The sequence below is a fragment of the Diaphorina citri genome, unplaced genomic scaffold (genome assembly GCF_000475195.1).
Source record: "Diaphorina citri unplaced genomic scaffold, Diaci psyllid genome assembly version 1.1 scaffold10, whole genome shotgun sequence".
Lineage (NCBI taxonomy): Eukaryota > Metazoa > Arthropoda > Insecta > Hemiptera > Psyllidae > Diaphorina > Diaphorina citri.
Genome location: NW_007377449.1, coordinates 553,855 through 579,183, shown reverse-complemented (window position 1 = coordinate 579,183; position 25,329 = coordinate 553,855). Strand labels below are relative to the sequence as shown.

Sequence of the window (25,329 nt, the reverse complement as noted above, 5' to 3'; positions counted from 1 at the left end):
GGGTGGTAGGGGATAAAAAGTAGGTTGTTGAAACCAACCCGTGGATTTTAAATCTCCCTTCATTTCTTGAACTTACCTTAGCACCGTTCCAATTTGTGGCAGGAAGATGGCAAACAGGACGCATACAGTGACAATAGCCGTGTTGAGAAGGAGAACCTGATAGAAGCCAGGGTACGGGGGTTTCTTTAGGGCGGCAAATATTTGCACGCGTAGCATGTAGGTGATGAGGGGGTACACAGTGGTCAGTTGAAACAGAAGGAACATGCGGGCTGCCAGGGTGAGCACATCGTGACGAAGGAAGTTGTTCAGCAAGTTCTGGAATAGGAGAGTAGAAAATCGTAATAGAATAGAGTCCAATAAACTATGAAAACGGGATATTATGTCAAGTACTAAGAATAGTCTGTTTAATAGAAATTTATGAATAGAAAAAAAAAGAAACAGGTAAAAGATAAGAAATAGAAGCCCGCCTTTCGATAGATGGTCCCCTTGAACTGTGTCCACACATAGTTGACGCTGTCGATCGACGAGGTGAACAGGTGAATCTACATTGTGGAGACAGTGTACGGTTTAGACGGCGTCGATAATGTGTGGACACAGCTTTACACTCACCAACAGTAAAAAAAAAGCGAACAATAAATCGTAATAATAGAGCTACTATTGTCAAATTCTCAAATAATGACAAAATCCCATATCTCGGCTGGTTACGAACACTACTTTTGTAGGTACTTATACCTACCTACATAAAGAACATAATCAATTACTTCACTAATTACATATGTATAGGTCTATTAGTATATTTTGTTTAGGTATATTTCTCTGGAAGTAAATAGCAATTAGGAATATGTAACATATTTGCTTCGAGCCTGGATCATGCTTACGCATAATACTGACAATTAGAACAATAATTTATTCCCACTGTCCCACATTACTTATACCTGGAGATGATTCGTAAACAAAGTGTACAGTAAATTTAAACCTCAACATATGTAAATTTTAACTAATAGTTTTTTCAATTACCCATTCTGTTGTCTCTTACATAACACTCTTTATGTAACCTCATAGTTGGTACGGGAAATGATATCATTAACGTATGAAAAACAACAATACATTTTCTCAGAAGCTTTTCAAATTGAGCCTCTATTATTATGCTATGATGCTATTCAATAGATCAGTTGCGCTTACTTGGGTGATGTTTCGAAAGTCATAGAGCAGGAAAAATGAGGACCAACGGAATTTTTCTTTTTCTTCTAAGTAGAATGATGAAGGAAAACCCCTGCGCTGTCACCTCTGCATATCGACCTAGGAGAATCTTACTTAGATCTGCCACTTCACCTTTCCCGCCACCTAGGAATAGAAATTGGTTTAGTAGGTTCAGTATAATTTTCAACCCTGGCTGGGGGACGTAGAATGATGAAGGAAAACCCCTGCGCTGTCACCTCTGCATATCGACCTAGGAGAATCTTACTTAGGTCTGCCACTTCACCTTTCCCACCACCTAGGAATAGAAATTGGTTTAGTAGGTTCAGTATAGTTTTCAACCCTGGCTGGGGGACTGCTCTACTCCCTGTTGACTCTGCTCCCCAAAGCCCCAAAGAAAGAAAAGAAAGACAAGACGAAGAAGAAGAAGAAGTAGAAGTGTAGTCTTCAACAGGGAGTAGGCGACTCAGGGTGTCTACCAGACTGGAAAACCGGGAATTGTCAGGGAATTTCACGGAGACTGGAAAAGTCAGGGAATTTCTCAAAAAATTGACAAGAATCCAAAAAAGTCAGGGAATTTTTCAAAGCCTAAAAAAAAGAATTTTCGGTCCATAAAAAAATATGCAACCTTGAAGGGGCAACTCATATTTTCTCGAAAAAATTTCGCCTGTGGCGCTGTAATTTTGTGTTTTATAGAAATGTATTACGGGAAATTTTCAAAGCCTAAAAAATTGGAAAAAGAATTTTTGGTCAGTAAAAAAAGTATGCAACCTTGAAGGGGCTACTTAAATTTTCTCGCAAAAATTTTGCCTGCGGCGCTGTAATTTTGTGTTCTATAGAAACGTATTGGGGGGGGGAACAAACAATACTCGTCTTGTATGTACTTGTAATGAATTTGATGGCAAATTCGAGGGGGGAATAAACAATACTCGTCTTGTATGTACTTGTAATGAATTTGATGGCACATTCGTTCTCTTTTGACAAAATTTTTAATGGCAAATTCGCTCCCGTAGGCGATGACGTCACATCAAATGTCCCGAGCAAAGCTCCCTCGCAGGCAACGCATTAATGTGTTTGTGCCATACGTTCATCTCGGCTAGGATTGAACCCGCGGCCTCCTGATTACCAGGCGGGTGCCTTGAAAACTACACCACCGAGGCAGGCAAATCCCCCCAAATCTACTCGTTTCTTTATTCTACCATCACCATTCGGCTACAGCTGAAGCCACTACAACAACAACAACAATAACTACTGGTTCACTCACATCTTGTATGCAAGACTTGGCTAGGGGGAACGTGACATAGAAGATCAGCCCCACAGCGGCGTACGTTAGAAACACCAGGAGATAGGCAATGCTCAAATCCCGGCCATTGTGTTCCTGATGGCGATTGTTCCGCATGATGGTAATGATGATGTTGTGAATAAACATGGACAGAGCGAGCACTCCGGTTGTGGCGGGAAAATTCAAACTGAATATCGACACGTAGGAAATGCTGTCCGAGTTCTTGAAGTCGACGTTGATGCCCCAACGCCAGGCTTTGATGAACACGAATATGATGAGGAAGAGAACGGATAGTGTACCTGAAAAAGAAACAGAAACGGAACTAAAGGTGTGTCCAAACATAGACGATTGACGACGAGATGAATCTATGTTATCGAGGCAGTGTGGACGGTTCAGTCGACATCGATCGACAGCCAATTGACTATGTGTGGACAGTGGACACACCTTAAAATATAGGAAAGTCCTTTTTTATATCCTTTTACACCGGTGACGGGTGCAGCTGTATGGGTTTTCCTGCATTTAGCTGCAAAAATCGAGTGATCTTATTTCTGCTCCTCAGCTAGCGCGCTTGCATAGTGGCGCTACCTAACGGACGAAAAAAAAAAAAAAAATCAACTGCGTAAAGTCTGACGTCACACATATTTGAACTTTTTCATTAGAACGGAAACAACTTTTACATAGGAATCGACCATTTATTTATAATTTTTACCCATTTGCAACTGCTCCATTGTGAATTTAGGAATATCTCTTAAAGATGTTTGATAAAGGGAACTGTAGCTGCTTAGGTCCTATCGTCCCGAAATTGAAGGGGGAACGAGGACAGGATTGGAGAAAGCTGGCCATTTCGAGAACGAACCTCATATGTTGCGGATAAAATCAGCCCCGGACGAGAATCGAACCCATGGCCTAGCGCTTACGAGGCAGACGCGCTACCAACCAAGCTAACTAGGCTGGCATACCGATCTAAAAGGAATTTTATTTTTACAAGGCAGACGCGCTACCTTTCTAGCTAACTATGCTGTCAGTATTCTCACCATGTATAAAGCTGACAGTAAAGTAGAGGAAGTTGGACATAAGGATCCAATAGATGACATCAGCTCCCAGTAGAATGATTTCAAAACTGATCTTTGGAAATATCCTCTCACTCCATATCCCAATATTGTGATATTTGGAGTGGAACAGATGGTAAGTAAACTCCTTTCAGTGTGGACTGCTCAAGTGAAAATTGGGCACAAATATTGTTTGATTGGCTTATTAATTGATTTAAAGTTCATGTAGTTTAAAGCCCAAATAGGGGAAAACAGTGGTTGGGTGGAAGAGCTCATGTAAGTGAGAAAGAACCCTGCCACTTAAAATGAAGCCCTAAAAAACGTGACAAAAAGCCTTCTGCTTTGTATTTTCAATTTTCCCACGAGATAATGAGAATTTCATTGAGAATATTGAGATATAGGTACCTACCTCCCTATCTATGTATGTACATAGGTTATGACTGTTATGAATGAACCAGGTAGGGACACAAGTGTTCATTAGAATTCGTTGAGTGTTTTAACTAAACAAGTTTTAACTTAATCAATCTATTTTTCATTTAGTTTGTTTGCTACACTTTAACGTTTCGACTTACCTGAAGAGTTGAAGCGAGTGAAGAAAGAAGGGGACTTGATATTGATGAGGGGTCCGAGAAAGAAGACCAGAACAATGGGGACGGTGTACTCCAAATTCCAGAGGGTCCGATACAGGCTGCTTCCCATCTGAGTGGTGCTAACATTGGACACTGAGCTCATTAGAGATTCGTTCACTTGTTGTACAACTTTGACAGGACAGATTACTGTAAAAAAAAAAAAAAAGATTTAGATTCATAGGCTATTGTTATTCCTTTTACCTACTAGGCGTTTACCAGGCGAGAGGACGTGGGTGCAATCCCAGCCGAGGTATAGAATTTTATCCTCAAAATAATTTGAGAATTTTACCACAATAATTGTAGTTAGCCTACTGCTGGAGTAAAGGGACTTTTCAGTCCTATGCGAGTAGTATAAAAAGGAACATCATTATTATTAGAGAAGAAGATTAATTTACCGCCACTTTTTTTTTTTTTAGGAACTACATTGATACCCTTAACGTACATGATAAGGAACAATGGGACATGGGTACATCAAAGGATCGCGTTTTGGTTTTTGGACTTCACCAATTTTAAAACCACCCCTATAGCCCTATACATAAATATGGAGTTAGTTAATACTTACCATTTCCGGGCGCTATTTCCGAAATCAGGCTATTGGGATCCGAACCAACGATCTGGTCTGAAATAATCAAAGAAAATATTCAAGTCCTCGTTGAATTAAAATATTAAACAGTAATGTTGCCAAAAGGAACCATATATCTCTCTTTCCATCTCAATTGATGGACGATAAAGGTAGAAACACACTACCGTCACATCACGTGAAGTCCCCCCCTAAATTGTGCTTTTTGTTGTTTCTAAGGTTCGCAAACATTATTGTTCCTAAAAAAACATAAAAGCGATAGCGGTTTTATTTTGAGATGATGGAAAAGAACCTTGGACGTAAATAGCGCTCAAAAGCTCATTTGCTAAATAAAGAGTTCATTTATTATTAAAATGTTCCTTTGACTAACCGCCTGTGGGGTATAAACTCAATGAGAGGATTATCTGTGCTCACTGCTCAATGTAAAACATCAAATTTGTAATCACTCCAATTGAGGCCAGGATAACACAAATTACGGCTCCACTTTTGTAGTTAATCTTTTGACATTGGTTTTACTAGTAGACCATAAAGTTCCGGTGTGAAAAAGAAAATCACATGGCAAGAGAGATTATTTGCTGACCTAAATTTCTAATCGGTTTGTTGTGCTTTGTTCGCGGTATTCGCGTTTTGTTCGCGGTATTCGCGTTTTGTGCGCAGTATCCGCGATTTGTTCGCGATATTCGCGTTTTGTTCGCGGTATTCGCGTTTTGTGCGCAGTATCCGCGGTTTGTTCGCGATATTCGCAGTTATGCGGACTAGACGAGCTAGGCTGGCTGGGGGACTTTTTACACGGAGTAGACCAGCTTAGTCTGGCTAGGGGACATTAAACAGGGAGTAGACCAGCTTAGTCTGACTGGGGGACTTTAAACAAGGAGTGTACCAGCCTGAAATTTCCCTTGCTGAAGAAATGGGCAAAGTTGAGCTTTGCACATTATCGATAAACAAGTCCCTCCCTCTCCACATTCCTACAAGTGTATTGGAAGTACTATACCGACATAACTTCTTTATTACAGCAAGTACCTAACTTCTTTATTAGGTACAGCAAGTAACTTATTTATTTGAGGAAAAAGCTTACCATGCAAGGACTGTATTTTCAATATCCGCCAAGCGGTGTACAGGCACAGTGCTGTCGACCCAAGCATGAGACATATTGCCGTCGCAAATCCTGCTTGATGGATTGCCCATGGGATGGTCAGAATAGATGTGCCCATGATTGTGTTCCATATTGAGAATCTGAAACCAAGAGTGAAGTTGTAAAAGTTTTATTTCTTAAAATTATACTGTCAGGATGGACAGTACAGAGCTACAGAGTCATCCATCCATTTGAAGCAAAGAGGAAATGGCGAAAAAAGTATGACAAAGATATTTTATCGTCTATGACAAAGATATATACAAATTATCGTCTTTGGAAATCGAACTTGGAGCTTTCTGTATTCCCCAAAGTGTGTCCAACACATAGTCGACCGGCCCATCGATCAACGAGGTGAATCAATGTTGTAGAGGGAGTGTGGACGGTTCAGTTGACGTCGTTCGACGGGCGGTAGACTATCTAGACACACCTTAACCGTGCTCCTATGGACCAACCGTTCCCCAAAGTGTGTCCAACACATAGTCGACCGGCCCATCGATCAACGAGGTGAATCAATGTTGTAGAGGGAGTGTGGACGGTTCAGTCGACGTCGTTCGACGGGCGGTAGACTATCTGGACACACCTTAACCGTGCTCCTATGGACCAACCATGATCGCTTATTTAGCCAAATCTACGTACATTTTGAATTGAAAACAAACAAAGGAATTTTGTCATAAGTGCCACATTGATAAAATAATAATCTAAGGTAGAAAACAAAATAATGGAATGGGTGGTGCTGATAAAATTGTGCATTTCCAAGAACAAAATCCATCTACCTGGCATTGATTCGCGAAAAAAGTTACCTCGTTCCTTTGTTTGAATTTTGGTAAGAGATATGCCAAACCAGCGCAGGAGAGTCTTATCTGTAAGGTGATACCAGGGCCGAGCCTAACCGGACCTCTGGGGGCTGATTTCAACAATGGGCGCCTCCTTGAAATTTACTTTTTAAGATTTTTGATAGAGGGAAATTTTATTTTATAATACCGAATTCAAATTGATAACTGTAACTGCTAAAGTATTATCGTCCCGAAAGCGAAGAAAGAAGGAAAGAATAGGAGAAAAACAGCTATTCCGAGAACGATCCTTTTCTGTTTAGAATAAAATCCACCCCGCCCGGGAATCATAACGTAGCGCTTACAAGGCAGACACTCTACCTTCTATAGGATGAAATGTGAGCTTACAAGTTTTTTCTCTCTTTCACGTGATTCGTTACCTATACCTCGGTTTCCTAATAAAATTAAGGTAAAAACTAGTGACTTAAAAACTGAACATCAAAAATCCTTCAGCCATAATTAAGAAAGCACAAATGTCAGCCATCATGTCTACCATGTCCATCATCAGGAAAGTCCTGAACGAATGAGAAGAAATTGAGATATTCATATGTTGAAAGTTATTTCCCATATGTAATATTATGTACCTTAATAAAGTGATTATGCAACATAATAATAATATTAACTCAGAGGCTCCCTAAGAAAACCTAGTCTTTTCTGAGCTCATTTGATTGTTACGAACACTACTTTTGTAGGTACTTATACCTACCTACATAAAGAACATAATCAATTACTTCACTAATTACATTCAGAGGCTCCCTAAGAAAACCTAGTCTTTTCTGAGCTCATTTGATTGTTACGAACACTACTTTTGTAGGTACTTATACCTACCTACACAGTACACTAAGAACATAATCAATTACTTCACTATTATTCACTAATTACAGATGTATAGGTCTATTAGTATATTTTGTTTAGGTATATTTCTCTGGAAGTAAATAGCAATTAGGAATATGTAACATATTTACTTCGAGCCTGGATCATGCTTACGCATAATACTGACAATTAGAACAATTTATTCCCACATTACTTAAACCTGGAGATGATTCGTAAATAGAGTCTACAGTAAATTAAAACCTCAACATATGTAAATTTTAACTAATAGTTTTTCTAATTACATATGTATAGGTCTATTAGTATATTTTGTTTAGGTATATTTCTCTGGAAGTAAATAGCAATTAGGAATATGTAACATATTTGCTTCGAGCCTGGATCATGCTTACGCATAATACTGACAATTAGAACAATAATTTATTCCCACTGTCCCACATTACTTATACCTGGAGATGATTCGTAAACAAAGTGTACAGTAAATTTAAACCTCAACATATGTAAATTTTAACTAATAGTTTTTTTAGGATGAAATGTGAGCTTACAAGTTTTTTCTCTCTTTCACGTGATTCGTTACCTATACCTCGGTTTCCTAATAAAATTAAGGTAAAAGCTAGTGACTTAGAAACTGAACATCAAAAATCCTTCAGCCATAATTAAGAAAGCACAAATGTCAGTGCGCAGTTCTTTCTGCTCCTCCGCTGGCGCGCTTGCATAGTGGCGCTACCTAACGGACGAAAAAAACAACTGCGTAAAGTCTGACGTCTCACATATTTGATCTCTTTCATTAGAACGGAAAATAAAAATTGAATTTTCGACCTTTTACAGTTATTATTTCGGAGTTTTGACCACAGATTTGGATTTTCCCCAACTTTTTACATAGGAATCGACCATTCATTAAATTTTTTTACCCATTTGCAACTGCTCCATTGTGAATTTAGGAATATATTTTATTATCCCTTAAAGATGTTTGATAGAGGGAACTGTAGCTCCTTAGGTCCTGTCTTATCATGTTTTTTGGGGGGGGGAGGGGGGAGGGGAAGGTGCTGATTCCGGGCCTCCTTCAGGAGCCAGGCCCGGGGGCAAGCTGACATCGTATAGACCCCCCCTGTGGCGGCCCTGGGCACCATAACCACCTTACAAAGACAAAGTAATCAGTCTCTTCTAATCTCGTTCGAGGTACTTTGGGTGTCAACAATATTACTTTTGAGCCCGTGTTTAAGGTCATTGATCCATTGACCTTTGGTTTTGTACGATTGAAGTAAATTTAGTACTGTAGGTACCTGTCTAATTATTTTGTTCGAGACGGGCCCGCAATATTTCCCCATGATAAGGGAAGACTTTATCAGTGGACTAGTCGAGTGTGACGGAGGAAAACATGGCTTGCCTTTGAACAAATGGAAGTTCCCCCCTTCAAAGGCCGATGGAATGGAAGTTTCCCCTTCAAAGGCCAATGAAATGAAAGTTCCCCCTTCAAGGGCCGATGAAGTGGAAGTTTCCCTCCTCAAAGGCTAATTGGAAGTGCCATGTTAATGAATGTTGCTAACAGACCCAACAGTAGGTACTCGTACTGAGTACTGATGAAAATATTCAATCAGATAATGTTATCCTCCAATGTTGTTCGTGTCTGTGTTCTCGAGAATGAGACAAAAGTGTCCCATTACCCCCAGAACTAAGCTTTTTTTACAGGAACCTACTGTCAAATTCTCACATAATTTAAGATAAAATTCCATTTCTTGGGTAGATGGATAGAGAAGGAATAAGAAACAGCAAGCGCCTGTTTGTCAGGCGAATATTTGACCACTGAGCTATGAAAAACACGAATTAAAATCTCATTGACTAGCAAGGGAAGGATGACTAATGTGTGTTTCCTTACATCTTGAAGTTTAATTACCAACAATCAAGATCATCGGATACATACGAGTATTTTGTTTCATTTGGAGCACAACGTATTTTAATGATAACTAATGATAAATTAATAAGATGATTGTTAAGAGTTTAAACGGGCCATTTATAAGTAATATTTTAGGCAATTTTTCGTTGTTGACATTTATCATTTGATGAATTCGAGCGCTGAGTGTTCAAAATTCAAGGTTATTAACTTATTATTATCAAGAACTCTTTTATTGGTTATAATTACATGTATACATAAAATATAGGTACAGTAAGCAAAGGGCGAAATTGTATTATTGTGTAAGGCAATTTCTACCTAGATTGATAAAATTATGAACAAAGAGGGCTGTATTGATTGTGGAATTGTTTCAAAATAACACTCACAAAAATTCACGTGGAAAAAATCATTTCGTTTATTTTGGAATCATTTATTTTTATTTTATGTATTTCGCGGGGGCAACCTTTCTCATTTAGGTACGTACTACTTAATTTCTAATGGATCAACTTTGAAAATACGCAAGAAACCTTGGATAACAGAACCAGAATCCTTCGACTACTGGACAAAATAAATCCTCTCGACCCAATAACAATAATACTGATAAACTGATATGATAGGTAACTAGTTAGGAGTAATAATTAATGGGATACTTACATAGTGACAATACTGCTGTGCTTGTTATCGGATGAGGTCTGTGAACAACAAGTGAAAAACATTCTAATTAATGTCTGTTATAAATGTCACCCCAACAAACTAAATTGAAAGATACTTCTTTAAAAGTAAAAAGGAGGATAAAATTCCATACCTCGGCTGGGATTGAACCCACGCCCTCCTGTTTACCAGGCGAGCGCCTTGACCACTACAACACCGAGGCAATGTGTATTCGCAAACTTAACCTATGTATACCTATCAACTTCACCTCTGGAATTTATATTTTTCATAATTCACAACAGACCAATAGACGCACAACTTCGCACAAGGTCCGTAGTTCGTCACTACATTTGCGTCTACATCAAGTTTGGATTAAAGTCCTATAGAAAGGTGAAAGTAAGAAAGAGGTTTGCGGAAATGAAAACTCTTTTATCATCTGCGCGGACCCAAACTATTGTAAGCCGAAATTTCATAGGTAAATTCATAGCCTTTTTTCCAGGATTATTTTTAATGTTTACTTAAAAATGCCGAAAAACCATGAAACTCTATTTCGTGTTAATATAGACCGGTAGGAATTCTTGACGTTCGCGCGCCTCCCGGCACGCTTGAAAAAGTAGGTACCTACTTGAGATTTACTATGTTTATGCTCCTATTGCTTTAGCTGTAGGCCTGGGTATTATTTTTTTATTATACCTACCTTAGTTTAGATTACCTACTTTAGATAATATGTAATTCGTATTTAATGAGCAACCTATACCCCTTAGAATTAACTAACGAAAAACAAAATTATGTAAAATCGCCTGGAAAAAATGTTAATAATGAAAAAGCTAGATACCTTTTCTTTCTCCGGCTTCTTGTACACCGTTTCAAGGGGGATCCTTGCATCCTTTATTTTCTCTTTGGAGCCCGCCACTTTTGCTTATTGTTTGAACTATCACCGGGTAAAAAATTAGTAAAATGTGCTTTTTTCTAGTTGAAAAAGTTCAGTACTGGGTGCAGAACGTTTAAAAAATACCAAACGGTAAATGAACAATGAATATAAATCAGGTTGATTTTTTTTTCAATATTTGCCCGGCACGCACTTTGCAAAATAAACATTCGGTTTGACAATTTGAAATCCAAATGTTCGGACAAAAATTCCCGTGGTGAAGCCACCTGGTCACATTGGGATTTGAAATTTTCTCTCGAGAGAAGAGGCACTAGGGCAATGCAAGAATGTGCAATTAAACCCAAGCAAACCACGGACTCAAGTTACATGGAATGTTAAACGCAAAGGTACCTATACGCTCAGTTGACGATTTAAATTGTCGCCATTTAATGAGGTGTCGAGTATGTTTGTCACAGGACACGGTACCTAGGTCACCAGGAGGCCCAGTGGTGGCTTTCTGATCAGAAAGTTGGTAGTTCATCTCATCTTTCCGTGTCCGTTTCACCGAAGGCACATTTTTCCAGGCATAAAAATTTGGTTCGATTGAAACGGTAGAAGAAGTATTGAAAAGATGATCTTATGAACTCTACTCGTACAAGGGCTAGAGATACTGATCTGAAAGATATCTTCAGCGGAACTTCGTTGGATCAAAAATGTACCTTTTCAAAACCACTTTCAAAAAGATGAGGAACATTCGCATGTAAGATATCCACAACGAAGATAACTAGCAGTTCAGTGAACTGTAGACCTCACTCAGACTCCTTTCCGGGCCAAAAATTTAATGGGAAATTTTCCTTTATGTGTTGAACATTTTTGCCGAGTTTCATCAAAATCGGATGAACAGTTCGAAAGTTATCATGGATCAACCAAACAGACAAACAAACTCAATGCAAAACCGTAGAGTCGAAAGTCGAAACTTATATCTCAGTTCGTCCGGTCAGTTATGGTCGTTTCTTCAGCTGTGTCCACACATAGTCGTCGACGGCCGTCGCTCGACAAGGAGAATCTATGGGCAAGGCACTGAACGGTTTCAGTCGACATCTATCGAGTCGATCGAAGGTCTTTCGACAGCCGTCGATCATGTGTGGAATTGTGGACACAGGTTTCCGTTCCATAAGTCTCTTGAGTGTTGAAGATTAATAACATTGGATTCTTATTCTGTTCTTACTTCCAGGTTGTCTTCCTCTGTTTGTTTGTCCTTGAAAACCAACTTGTTCTTCAGCAGTTGACACAGAAAGTTCTTCATCCCAGCCTCCACTGGGGAGTTAGATTTACATTCGATATCAAACATTGTATCCGATAAGATCTTAGAGTATGGCGCAGTACCTATTTCAGCAGGTTTGCATTTCTCCGGTGAAATATCTTCTGGACCCTGTTTCCTGAGGTATGCTACAGACGGGGCCAAAGTATTTCTTGCTGAAACGCTGATTAAATCAGCAATAGTAAATTGCAAAGTACCTATGTGCTACAAAGAATAAATACTCTTTGGTTGAAATTAAAAGGAGAAAAGGATGCTTTCCTTGGATTGGAAAAGGAAGATTGAAATGTCGACAGAGAGAGGAACAATCAATGAAATTTATTGTTTTATTGACGGACTGCCTAAAGTTTGGGTTGCCTGCTAAAACGGCACAGCATACTTCTCAAAGTTCTCAGACAGAATTGTTACAGTTAAAATAAAATTGTTTTTTTTTTTTTTTTTCTCTTTTTTGGTCAAATAATATCTTTTAATTTTTCATTCGGTTAGAGTACGTTTGAGACTCAAAATACTCACATGATGTTCTAAATAACGTATCATCTGACTGGAACGTTCAAAATTTAATAATTTCTGCACAATATCAATATTTTTCAAGCAAAACTTGTTCAAAACTTTCTGAACTAAGCCTCCCTGTGCAGTTCTCCAAATAAGATGATTTGAACTTACGAGATATGTACTTAGCTGCAAGTGCTCGAGACCCTTGCTCTTTCTGGATCAAGTTTGTGCAAAGAAGAAGGAAAAGAAGCAAAATAAAAAATATGAGCTTGTGAGATGTTCAGCTGACAGTGGGGGATTCAAGATAATGGTAAGAAGAAGATAATATATGCTTGTCTTAGTTGATCTTCAAATCCTGAGATTCCTGAGCTGTTTTAGGGCTTGATTTCAATCAGAGGGGTGTTGGCCCTGACATTTTTTTTTCGTGTAAATTTTAAGTGTCCCTCATTAGAGAACTGGAGGAGTGCAATAGTCCTACATACTGGACTCCGCACACAGGAATTTCATCAGAAAAGACCCCCATTTCAATGTAATGTAGAGAACTGGAGCTGCATGGAAGTTACCCTTATACCGCACACAGGAATTTCATCAGAAAAGACCCCCATTTCAATGTAATGTAGAGAACTGGAGCTGCATGGAAGTTACCCTTATATTTTTTTGGGATTGCCCAATTACGTACTTAAATTGTAACAAAGGGCTGAATTCGGCCCTCCCGTTTAGTAATGATTTTAATTACAAATCCAATAAACCTGAACATTTCCACTCGAATTTCCAAAAGTTGACCTTTAATCACTTTAATGACGTCGATCGACGTATGATGCACACTCCGCTTCTGATGAAATAATTAATATTATTTGCTTTTTATTTCGAAACGTTGTTTTCTTAACCACTGAGGCAAATAAATTTCGGACTTTTTTTTCAGCTCTCGACTTGTTTATGAGTCTTTTACAAATAAAAATTATTGAACATGGCGGCTAGAGGTTTGTGAGTTGACAGAGTTGTGTGTAAAGTAAATAATTTCCCAGCTTGACCACAGCTTGTTCTATTTTATTTTACATCGTGTACACAGTTTAGAATACTATTAATGCTTTTGTAATTCAATACTAGTACCGAGGTATTTATTTCATACGATCATAATTAAATGCACTTATCCGCGTAGGTACCTATTCACCTAGTATGTACATGTTATATATTACTATTTATTTTTAGTTTCCCTGGAACAGGACGTCAAAGTACTTCCCTCAGGACGTAATACACTTTCTACATAACATGTACCTATGAAATTCAGTCCGTCTTTTCTAGATCTCGGAGTTGGCGGTAACTCCAGGGTTTTCTCCAGTTGGATTTGAAAGGGTTTATTAACAGGCTTCCCTAATAAATCTAAATTGGGTAATAAATCTAAAAGAAATCTAAAATTAAATTAATAAATCTAAACCTCAAGCTTCCCCATCCGTGGCACAAGCTCTGCTTATATGGATAGGTATACCATTTATAAGAAAAAAGGAAGCTCTGAGTGTTTTGTCGGAAAAAAAAAAAAATGGAAACTTGTTAAATCTAAATGTGATTAGCCTGCTTGTTTGAAATAACAACTTTTTCCCAGTCTCCCAATAGGGGGGTGGATGATATTTTAAAATGTTGATTCTATTTTCAGGTTCAAGCAAGTCTATCTTGAGAGTAATTTTCATGACAATATTAATAAATAATCAGTGCATTAGTGCATTATGCATACTACTAATATAAAAGATAAATAATAATGAGATGCAAATATGTCCAAACTAGCAAGAGAGCAATCAGTAGGTAATCAGATACGAGTTAAAGTTGAAAAGTCATGTATCTGTGGATTCTACGGTTTGGTGCAAAGATGTTGGACTGGGAAAATTGTCAAAAGAGCAATTGGTATGTGATAGCTCACAGAGGCACAAGTAGTTTCTCCGTGGTAAATTATTTTATCAAACTTGTGGCCGGGACCATACATGCCGAATCCGTACAGTAGCACGGACTTGATGATGTGAGTGGTCAGGCAACCCACTACCATGTAAAACAATTTTTTAGTCCAAAGAGCCCTCCAATGCGACCAATGCCTACTGGTCAACCAGCCAGCCCAAATATCCAGCAGCCCTACTGGCTAAAGGGACTTTTCAGTCTTATTCTGGTAGTATAAGCAGGGTATATTCTATTCTATCCTACGAGGTGTCAAAAAACACGTTCGCGACATCGTTGCTGTCAAGACATTGGAGAGTTGTGGGAAAGTCGGAGACGGCTAACACCTAGAATCATGTGTTCGCAATGTAATAATAATAATAGTGCTTATTTATACTGCTCGCGTAGGACTGAAAAGTCCCTTTACTCCAGCAGTAGGCTACTACTATTATTGTGGTCAAATGCTCAAATTATATTGAGGATAAAATTCCATACCTCGGCTGGGATTGAACCCACGCCCTCCTGTTTACCAGGCGAGCGCCTTGACCACTACAACACCGAGGCAATGTGTATTCGCAAACTTAACCTATGTATACCTATCAACTTCACCTCTGGAATTTATATTTTTCATAATTCACAACAGACCAATAGACGCACAACTTCGCACAAGGTCCGTAGTTCGTCACTACATTTGCGTCTACATCAAGTTTGGATTAAAGTCCTATAGAAAGGTGAAAGTAAGAAAGAGGTTTGCGGAAATGAAAACTCTTTTATCATCTGCGCGGACCCAAACTATTGTAAGCCGAAATTTCATAGGTAAATTCATAGCCTTTTTTCCAGGATTATTTTTAATGTTTACTTAAAAATGCCGAAAAACCATGAAACTCTATTTCGTGTTAATATAGACCGGTAGGAATTCTTGACGTTCGCGCGCCTCCCGGCACGCTTGAAAAAGTAGGTACCTACTTGAGATTTACTATGTTTATGCTCCTATTGCTTTAGCTGTAGGCCTGGGTATTATTTTTTTATTATACCTACCTTAGTTTAGATTACCTACTTTAGATAATATGTAATTCGTATTTAATGAGCAACCTATACCCCTTAGAATTAACTAACGAAAAACAAAATTATGTAAAATCGCCTGGAAAAAATGTTAATAATGAAAAAGCTAGATACCTTTTCTTTCTCCGGCTTCTTGTACACCGTTTCAAGGGGGATCCTTGCATCCTTTATTTTCTCTTTGGAGCCCGCCACTTTTGCTTATTAAAAAAAAAAAAAAAAAAAAAAAAAAAAAAAAAAAAATGTTAGAGAAAAATAAAATTTTAAATTTAGTTGAATAAGTACTTGTTTCTTTCTAAATTTCTAGGGTAGAATCACAAAAATGGGTAGAATACACAAAGTTGATAATTATTAATGAGAAGTTAGCAAATTCAATGTGGATTGTTTGGGAACATTGAGATATTATTTAGACACATGCACGCATTTGAGTGTTTGACCTTTGATAAGACGTTCATCAACAAATATTGTAGTCCCGTGTTCCTACCTAATTGTCTAAAGGCCTACGTTATCTTTTACAAATGGTAATGAGGGGCGAAAAAGGTTTAAATTTGGACAAGTTGGACTTTTTACTGAGCCCAAACCTGTTTCTCAAAATTTAATTTATATTGAAGAGCTAAATCCCCTTTAGGGATTTTTTTTTTTTTTTTTTTTTTTTCAATTTACCTACCTCTATTTCTGATACAAACGTTACACTCAGAGACATCTGGGAATAATCACAACTTTCAAGTCGGACATGAGTAAGTCCTCGGTTAATACGAAAGTTTGATTTTTCTTTTGAAAAAAATCCACCCAAACTTTGGTAAGATTTTACCGAACAAAACAGTAAACACATTTGAGTGATGAATTCATTTGATTGGCCATTACTTACATATTAGAATTTCTAGCAGACCCTCTAGACAAGAACTTCAGACTTTTTTACTTTCCTTATCCTATAGGAAGGAAAGTAATGTAATCGGGTCAAATTTTCGATGGTCAGTTTTTAGTGTCAAAATGTGTGTGTGTGTGTGTGTGTCTGTCTGTAAACGAAATATCTCGAGAACGGTAAGAGCTAGAGACTTGAAATTTGGTATGTATCTTTCAAATGTGACAAGGATGCGACACGAAACTTTTGGTTAAGACCGGTGTAACGCTTGGCGGCATTTTACTGCTTTTTGGCGGTTTTCGGTGTAATTTAACAATATCTCGGGAACGGTATAAGCTAGAGACTTGAAATTTGGTATGTAGTTCACAAATGTGACAAGGATGCAATACAAAACGTTTGGTTAAAATAGGTGCTGCGGTTGGTGGTATTTTGACCGCTTTTTGGTGGGTTTCGACCGCTTTTTGGCGGTTTTCAGCTATATCGACTAAACGGTTAGAGATATTGTAAATGTTACAACAGAACACCCAAATAAGCACCATTCAATAGGATAAGGAAAGTCGTGTGATGTTCACACCAGATTTTTTTTTGTAGAGGTTTTACAGTGGTAACGATAACAACGGAGGTCTTGTTGTTCCGAAATCGAAGAGGGGAGGACAGGAAAAGCGTGCCCTTCCGAGAACGAAGCTTATCTGTTTGGGATAGAGTTCGTCTCGAGCGGAAATCGAACCCGGGACCTAGTGCTTATAAAGTAAGCGCTGCCTTCCAAGCTTATTAAGCTGGCTTAAACTTTTGAAAGACAGAAAGAAATGGTGATTTTAATAGAAACATATCAAGCATACTTATAAATGCTTGTCACTGATGTCATTCCCCACTTCACCTTTACACCTTAATAAAATTTATGATTTGACTTGAAAGAGAGATAAATGCTTGTCACTAATGTCATTTCCCACTTCACCTTTACACCTCAATAAAATTTATGATTTGACTTGAAAGAGAGAAATGTTTATTAAAAACCTCCTTGTTATTGTACACAGCTGAGTGCAATGAGAGATATTGCTGGATAAAATTTCATAGGGATGTCGTGAATATAAACAGACCATCTTGATTCTAGAATATCAGGCGAAAAGTATACCTATAACGTTGCGTACCTACACATTATACCTACTGCATGTATTTGTTATGAAAAACTCCATTTAATAAATTGAATAAATAAATAATAATTGTAGGTAGGTAGGTACCTAGCGTTTGAAATGTGAAACAAATGTTCTGATTTTCCAACCCCACTTTCTAAAGTTGGTTGGTTTGTACCTTTGAAAATACACTTTGCAAATGGTTGAACCTTTCTGACACATACGGGGATTTTCTCACTCAATACGAATAAAATTCATTAAATAATTGAACAATTTAACTATCATATTTTATACGACAGAATAACAGTAAATTATAAATTTAGATATAGCTTATAGCACCACAGTACTTGAACAACGGACTGGTTATTAGATCATTAACTTAGATGAAGCTCCAGGTAATCACTGTGTTTACAAACGAAACATTCAACTATGATTTGATTTAGTATAAACAAATGAAAATTTAAACTCAGATAATTTAAAGCTTGATACGATTCATGTTGGGTTATGTTTTGATGAATGCGTGCATATGCCGCCGGTATGCTGATGAGATTGCTGAGACTTATCACACATCATTCTCGTGGAGAGGACTTTACACTGCTATTGGAAATTCATACAGAGTGATAAAGAGTGCCTCCTCGATAGAATTATGTAATAGAATAGAATATACCTTGTTTATCCTGCTGGGATAGGACTGAAAAGCCCCTTTACTCCCGCAGTCTAAACAAAGTCAGTCTTGCCCCTTGTATTAATAAGCTGTGTAGTCGACGCCCTCGATCTATATCGACTAACCGTACACTGCCTTGGCAACATAGATTCGATCGACGGTCTTGACTATGTGTGGACTCAGATTTATGGTCGAGGTACATTGCTTGGTGCACCATTTGGACACTACAAGTACCCACCCTGATTGGGCTTTTGAGCGCGTAACTAAAAGGCTAAAGGTCGATTTAAAGGGCTTCGCTCTTGGATAACGCTTTAAAAGTTATTCCCGTTTTATCTTTCTGAAACTCGGCGTTGTTCAACTTGATAACGAAAAGTGTCATTGCCATTTCGGAGGTCTGCGATTGCTCGACCTTTTCCTTGGCCCCTTTTTTCAACAAAACATGTTATCTTGGGGGATATCACGTCTTTTTTTTTCGGATCGTACCAAACATCGATTTCTCGTGAAGGACGAAGTATGATGTGCCCACGTTGAGTGTCTACTCCTAATAAGAGTACCTAAATTCACGAAACACTCTGTATATGATTCCTATTCAAATACATTATGTTCAATCATCAATGGAGCAGTTGCAAATGGGTAAAAATTATTAATAAATGGTCGATTCCTATGTAAAAAGTTGTGAAAAATCCAAATCTGAGGTCAAAACTCCGAAAAAATAACTGTAAAAGGTCGAAAATTCAATTTTTATTTTCTGCTCTAATGAAAGAGTTCAAAGATGTGTGACGCTAGGTAGCGCCAGTATGCAAGCACGCTTGCTGAGGAGCAGAAAGAAATGAGCATAAACGTATGTGCACAAACACATTAATGTGTTGCTTGCGAGGGAGCTTTGCTCGGGCCTCGGGACATTTGATGTGAAGTCATCGTGTATGGAAGGGTATGCCGTGACGTCAGAGTTCAAGATTTACCGGTATTTTTTAAATCGATTTATCTCGGGATCTAGAAGTCGTAGAAGAAAAAGGAAAATTCCATTGTTCCTCGTTTTTTCTGCTCTCTGACTTAGAAACTTCACCCACGTAAGTGCAACTGCAACTGTTCTATTCAACTTGTGCTGTCTAATGAGAAGCACAACTCTTTTTCCGTTTTTCTCAATACCTTTTGCTCACTCAGTGTATGATCTGTTCAATTCAAGTGTTTGGCCTAGGAACAAAGGACGTTTGAAATATAAATATACATGAAGTTCAGTGAACTGTAGACCTCTCTGGGAAAATTTGACTATTATGTGAGGGTTCGAGGGCCCAACAGAGCCCGAAATTGGATCGAATGAGGGCACTATTGAAATCATTTCTTTTTTTTCCTCAGGTATTTGGATTTCATTCACCTGGGGCTAACACACTTTCTGAAGGCTAAGAAATTCATATCATAGGAAGGCCGATCAAAAGACGGAAGGAAGGCATCACGTCGCGTCAAATCAACCTAAAGGAGAAGACACATTCTGAATGCTTTTGCTGTGCCCCTACTACAGATACATAAGTAAAAGTGAGTGTTTGTGAGAGTAACAAGGAGTCTGATTGTTATAGTCTCCCTCTGTAAAAAAAAAGTGGAAATAAATTGGATATAAATTGAATATGTGATATTCCATTGAACATCGAGTACATAGAGGTAAAATGGAATACCTTTTTTTTCCACAAAAATTCTGCCGTCGCGTCGTGCTATAAAATTAAGATCAGTCGTCTTTAAAGCACCTGTGGTTACATTTCGAGTTTAATGGCCACATTGGCTACTCATTAAATAAAACAAACACTTTGAATGACAATTATCTTATTTACTGTCCCCTTTCAAAAATTAAACAAAATCAATTTGGATACTCAAGTTGAAAACATGAATGAAATCATCTAAATATATCTATTGAGATAGGCTTGATAAGTATTTAGGCCTAAACTGCGAATTTGCCTGGTTCAGTGTTAACTACATAGTTATTCAGAAGAAAATTTCATCCAGGGGTCATTGCACGAAGCTCTAGACAAAATAATGAAGTTTGATCAATAAAATAGTTAAGATGTCATTTTTCAAAGTGCCATTTACTGTAAAGTTCAAAGTGCCTTTGTGGGGAAAAATCCTGTATTGATTAAAAATAGCTACAAATACACTTGCAGCCTAGGAGGTACAAAGTTTCATTACTGAAACTGAATCACGGGGGCTAGTACCGAGCAAAGATAGGTACCTAATATTGTCAATTTCTCAATACTTACAAACAAGTTCCTGTGAATCCATTCCATGCTATTCTGAAATGAATCACTATGTATTTATATACTTGAAATATATAAGTCAAAAAGATCTAACTTCTACACTAGGAATTTCACAGCTATCGGTGGCGGGATCACGTTCGGATGTTGTGTAGCATTTGAGTGAACCAAAGGGTCAGAACAAGTCACCGTCTTTGTTCAAAGGTTTGATGAAAGCTCAGTCATTGTGAATTACTCTCTCAATGAACTTGACAAGAGCACCTTTCAGATAAGCTGCACACTCCATGCTATATCTGACAGGTTATTCCTACCTCAAATACTTGAACTCTAAAGGACAATTGATTGCCAATTACGGGAAATACTTACATATGTATCGAGTACATACAAGACTGTATTTAGACGAGTATCAAATATGAAGATTCAAATGAAACATCAATTTGAAAATTAATTTTATCTATCTGGACAAGTGGACATCTAATCATGTAAGTTCAATTAATCGGATAGTATAAAGTTGACTTTGTAATCTTTGTATGAGATAATTGTTATGAATACTATGATGACATTCCAGATCTAGAGAATCTGTAGAGTTAGTAGTAAGTCAACTGACAAGAACTAGATAACAAAATGTAAAATTCAAAAGTAATAGAAGAAGTATACCGTAATTTTGTTGTCAATTCAGCCGCAACATCAGACTTAACCAGTTGTGAAATCTGAAGGAGCAATGTGGAACACAAAGGTGTGATGATGTGAATTTTGTCATCGCAATCGACATGGATATAAAAAATAATGGTCAAATTTGTTGGAAAAGTCATCTGGAGCAATGAACCATCAAAATACTTCATATGTAGGTAGCTCAGTTGTATGTTTGAAATGCAACCTTTGAGGTAATTACTTTATAATCGGAGGTAAATTTCCAACACACCAACAAGACCCATTATCTTGTTTGCCTCTAAACATTTGCCTGTTCTTTTGGAAAATTCCAATCAAATCTCTCATATTCTTTGTGGTAAAACTGAGCGTTTTCACAACTTTTGTGGATATCACAGCATTACAAAGTGCCTCTTTTGCAGTCAATTTCCATATTTTAATAATCTTTTTCACTGGTTATGCCGCCACTGGTCGCTACTCGATTAAAGTAGCTACACAATTGTCCTCACGAGGCTGAGTGCACCCCGCCCCGGCTGAGTGTTCTTTTGGAAAAATTAAATTTCGAACTGCCATGGGCAAGCTCCATCGACGGCAATAAGAAGACCTGTCTTCATTAAATGGATCCAAACACTCAAGGTTGAGGAAGTACTTGTTATCTCCAAGTTGCGCCTCCAATAATCCTATCGTCCATCCCGTGTTTTGCAAAACAAATGCTTCCCTTCCCTCTTCTGACCTTGATCTTTCAACATTGCCACGAATTTCACGGTGGGATCAACAAATTTTAAATAGCAACCTCACAAGGACGACAATTTCGTAAACACCCGAACATCACGAGCATTCAAAACAAAGATGGATTGATGTGAGAGATGTTGCTGAGGACTGATGCGTTATCGTTTGAGTGTGAGTACTTGCTACTTGGAGCGTGCATCTTGAATGTACCACTAGTGGTTGACCCGTCCTTTGTACGGGATCAGCGCGGCGTAAGAGACATGACTTTGAAGCACCGCCATTTTGAATCAGGATGGCATGTGACAGTTTTAAGTGGCCTATGACACCCTCAGTACTGTTTTTAACAACTATAAAAAATTTCAGCAAAATCGGTCGTTTATTGAGATGAACGCGTGGCAGACTTGTGGAGGATTTGAACAGAGAAGTTTGGAGTCAATTCCTAAAACGACTCGTCATTTCTAGGGTAACAATAAATAATTGATATGCCATACATTGTTTGTTTTGTGAGCAAGGAGTGAGAAGTGGTAAGTTCAATATAAGAATTACTTGAGCCAAAGTTACATAGAAGTTGGTATTTTCAATTTTCACAAAAATTAAAAAAATTGAAAATTGAAAATTTGATAAAGACCGATTTACGGTCCCCTGAAAGACTTAGGTGTAGGGGCTGGTCAGCCCCAAAGGACGGGTTGAGCTTCTACGAATCTACGGTCCCCTGACAACGTTCTCTAATGATTTTCAACCCTTTCCTTCCCCTTTTTTGCTTCAAAAGATTGACGGAATATGAAGTGTGGTTTCAATGAGAAAATTTTCAGTACCTAAGTCACTGTTCCGTTCTACTCATGGAAATTACCTGCTCAGTATGAAATCATGAATGGCAGCATTGTAATTCTAATCAAACCCATGTAGTGACAACACTCAAGAGGATAATTTTATTCTTTTTCGACGTCATTTTGACAAGGTCGATTGGACTGATTAGCAGAAAACTGACAAAAGCACAAAAGACTTGAAAGCAATCCTTTATCGCCAATTGCACAAAGCACAGTTGCTTAACTACTGGATATAAGCGTCGTCAGATGAAGCTGATGAGATTATACCAAAGTTGACCAACACTACCAACAGAATTAAGAGACCTTTGGTTAGCTCCTTGGTTCAGCTTTTTTTTTTTTTTTTTATCTGGATGTTACATCTTTTGTTTACTCTATCTATGTTCTTAAATACTCGTAAACCTATAAAATACATGAGACCTTGTTTAGACTGCTGGGATAAAGAACTTTTTAGTCTCATTCGAGCAGGATAATCGAGGTACATTCTATTTTATCTATAAAACTGTGAACATTACTCTCATAGGTACTTCTTGAACTGAGATTCATCGATTTTCAATCAAGCACTAATTCCTCCCTCCTAGTATTTTGTAGATATATTATCTTCACTTACCCTGAAGCCAAAAACTTGATGGATCTCTGGGATGGTCAACAGGTGGTATAGCTCCGGAGCTGACGAGGCAGTGGACAGTTGAGATGTAGACGTGGCATGATAGTTCCTGTAGAACTTTGGCATCAAGTTGGACTTCTCATGCTGCAGCCTCAGCGCTCTGTGAAAAAAAAAGTTGATACAAAATTCACTAACGTGACTAATCAAATGGCCGATCTTACCACTGAGACTACTGAGAGTTAACAAAGCGTCAAGAGTTTTCTTTGGTGTTACTCCTTTGATTTACACAGGCCAGTATTTCTCAAACTCTTGATTAACTGAAAACTCTCTGTGGTAATTCTGCGGCCCGGATTTGAAACATGTCATTTGGACCAAGTTTGGACTTGGACTAAGTGAAAGGCAAATAGCATGGTCAACTGCAGAGATTTTATGTCATTGTTTTGGGGAACAAGTGAATCTTGTATCCGAAATTGACAAAACCGCTTTTTAACCAGCACGTTATAAGCTAGCTGTACCTAAACAGCGCAGCGGTTGTGCAGTTCACTTGTCTTATACTTATTGCAAGTTATGTCCGGATGGGAATGCAATGTTAACCTGCGTCCACACATAGTCAACGCCGTCGATCAACCGTCGAAAGACGTCGATTGAAACCGTACACTGCCTCGACAACATAGATTCACCTCTTCACCTCGTCGATCGACTTTGTGTGGACACAGCTTTGTGATTTGAACTTACTTGATCAAATATGGCGGATACTTAGGGCCAGCAGTGGAAGGTGTATTTTCCCAATCGCTTTCGGAATCATATTTGAAAACGGCGCCTTGTGTATTGTCCCTGGAACGAAACCAAACAATATTGTGTGACTTAAGAAGATTTCTACCTTAAGGTGTGTCCACACTTTGTCGACGGCCGTCGATCCACATCGATCGACGACCTGTCGACTATGTGTGGACACACCTTTATACTGTTCAATTCAACTCGCAACCATACATAGGAATAATTAAAAAGCGCCCTACATTTTTCCTGATACTAAACGCTCAGTATATTTTGTAAACTCGAGAATGACGCAGTTTAAGATAACGTAGGAAACCTGTACCTAATCGGGACAGTCTATTTCATTATCTGTTTTTCTGCCCTCAGATGACCCAGATCTGCATTTACAATGATATGGTCAACGCCAAATGCACGTAGCCTAATTATAGGTATCATGCACAATGTACATGCCCCAATACTAGAACCATCAGATTTGAACTTTGTTGAAAACACAAAAGGGCCAAGTCTACAGTTTCAAGTCAACTTTACTCCAGTCCTGAAGTTTGTTAATACACAAGGGTCAAGTCTATCTACAGCGTCAAGTCGGATTGTTAGTCTTGCCCCAATGTCCAAAGTGCATTTGACTATGCAAATGTTAGGCCTGAGGGTCCATTTTTGGATGTTTTTCAAGGTTCTATCCTTGCCCCAATGTCCAAAGTGCGACTATGTGACCGTAGGCCTGGGTACTTACTCGAGTAAGCTAGTCCTACTGCTGTTCACAGAACTGGGTATCATATGGTATCCGGATTCATATCCGTCGTTATCCACAGATCTTGAGCGGGGCCGAAATTTCTTCGGGACTGGTCGTTTCAGACTCATAATTCACAAGGAAAAGTCTTTTCGCCTGTACTCTAATATTGGTTCTTATTGACACTTAACTGACTTTGTTATTAAAACTTGTGCGAAACTCTGTTCGGTCATTTGTTCACACAATTCTATAATTAGAAAGCACCTGTAAATTAAAAGGTCTATTAGAAATTAGATCGGGAAAAGTGAAAAGGCACGCAAAAAGAAAATTGAACTGAACACATTATTCACAATAAGTTTGACCGTAGATGTAAACGAATTTATTTCACTAGATAAAAA

At 38.2% G+C, this 25,329-nt stretch overlaps 1 protein-coding gene across 1 annotated transcript; it reads right to left on the bottom strand.

The window, feature by feature from the left end:
- Positions 1–25,329, bottom strand: LOC103506085 (sodium-coupled neutral amino acid transporter 9). The gene is made up of 9 exons (XM_026821206.1): positions 24,935–25,329; positions 24,166–24,264; positions 23,434–23,590; positions 10,073–10,110; positions 5,813–5,970; positions 4,720–4,782; positions 4,101–4,304; positions 2,462–2,778; positions 1–315 (listed from the first exon to the last, which is right to left on the bottom strand). Exons 1-9 carry the CDS (start codon positions 25,060–25,062, stop codon positions 73–75), a joined length of 1,407 nt encoding a protein of 468 aa, XP_026677007.1. The 5' UTR covers positions 25,063–25,329; the 3' UTR covers positions 1–72.

What these genes read in the sequence shown, in the direction of transcription:
- LOC103506085 (XM_026821206.1), bottom strand. Translation starts at nt 25,062, where the DNA reads ATGAGTCTGAAACGACCAGTCCCGAAGAAATTTCGGCCCCGCTCAAGA. An exon ending in GGAAATAGCGCCCGGAAATG is followed by an intron (nt 4,305 to 4,719) that starts GTAAGTATTAAC and finishes TTTTTTTTACAG; the next exon opens with TAATCTGTCCTGTCAAAGTT. An exon ending in CCAAGTCTTGCATACAAGAT is followed by an intron (nt 316 to 2,461) that starts GTGAGTGAACCA and finishes CTCCTATTCCAG; the next exon opens with AACTTGCTGAACAACTTCCT.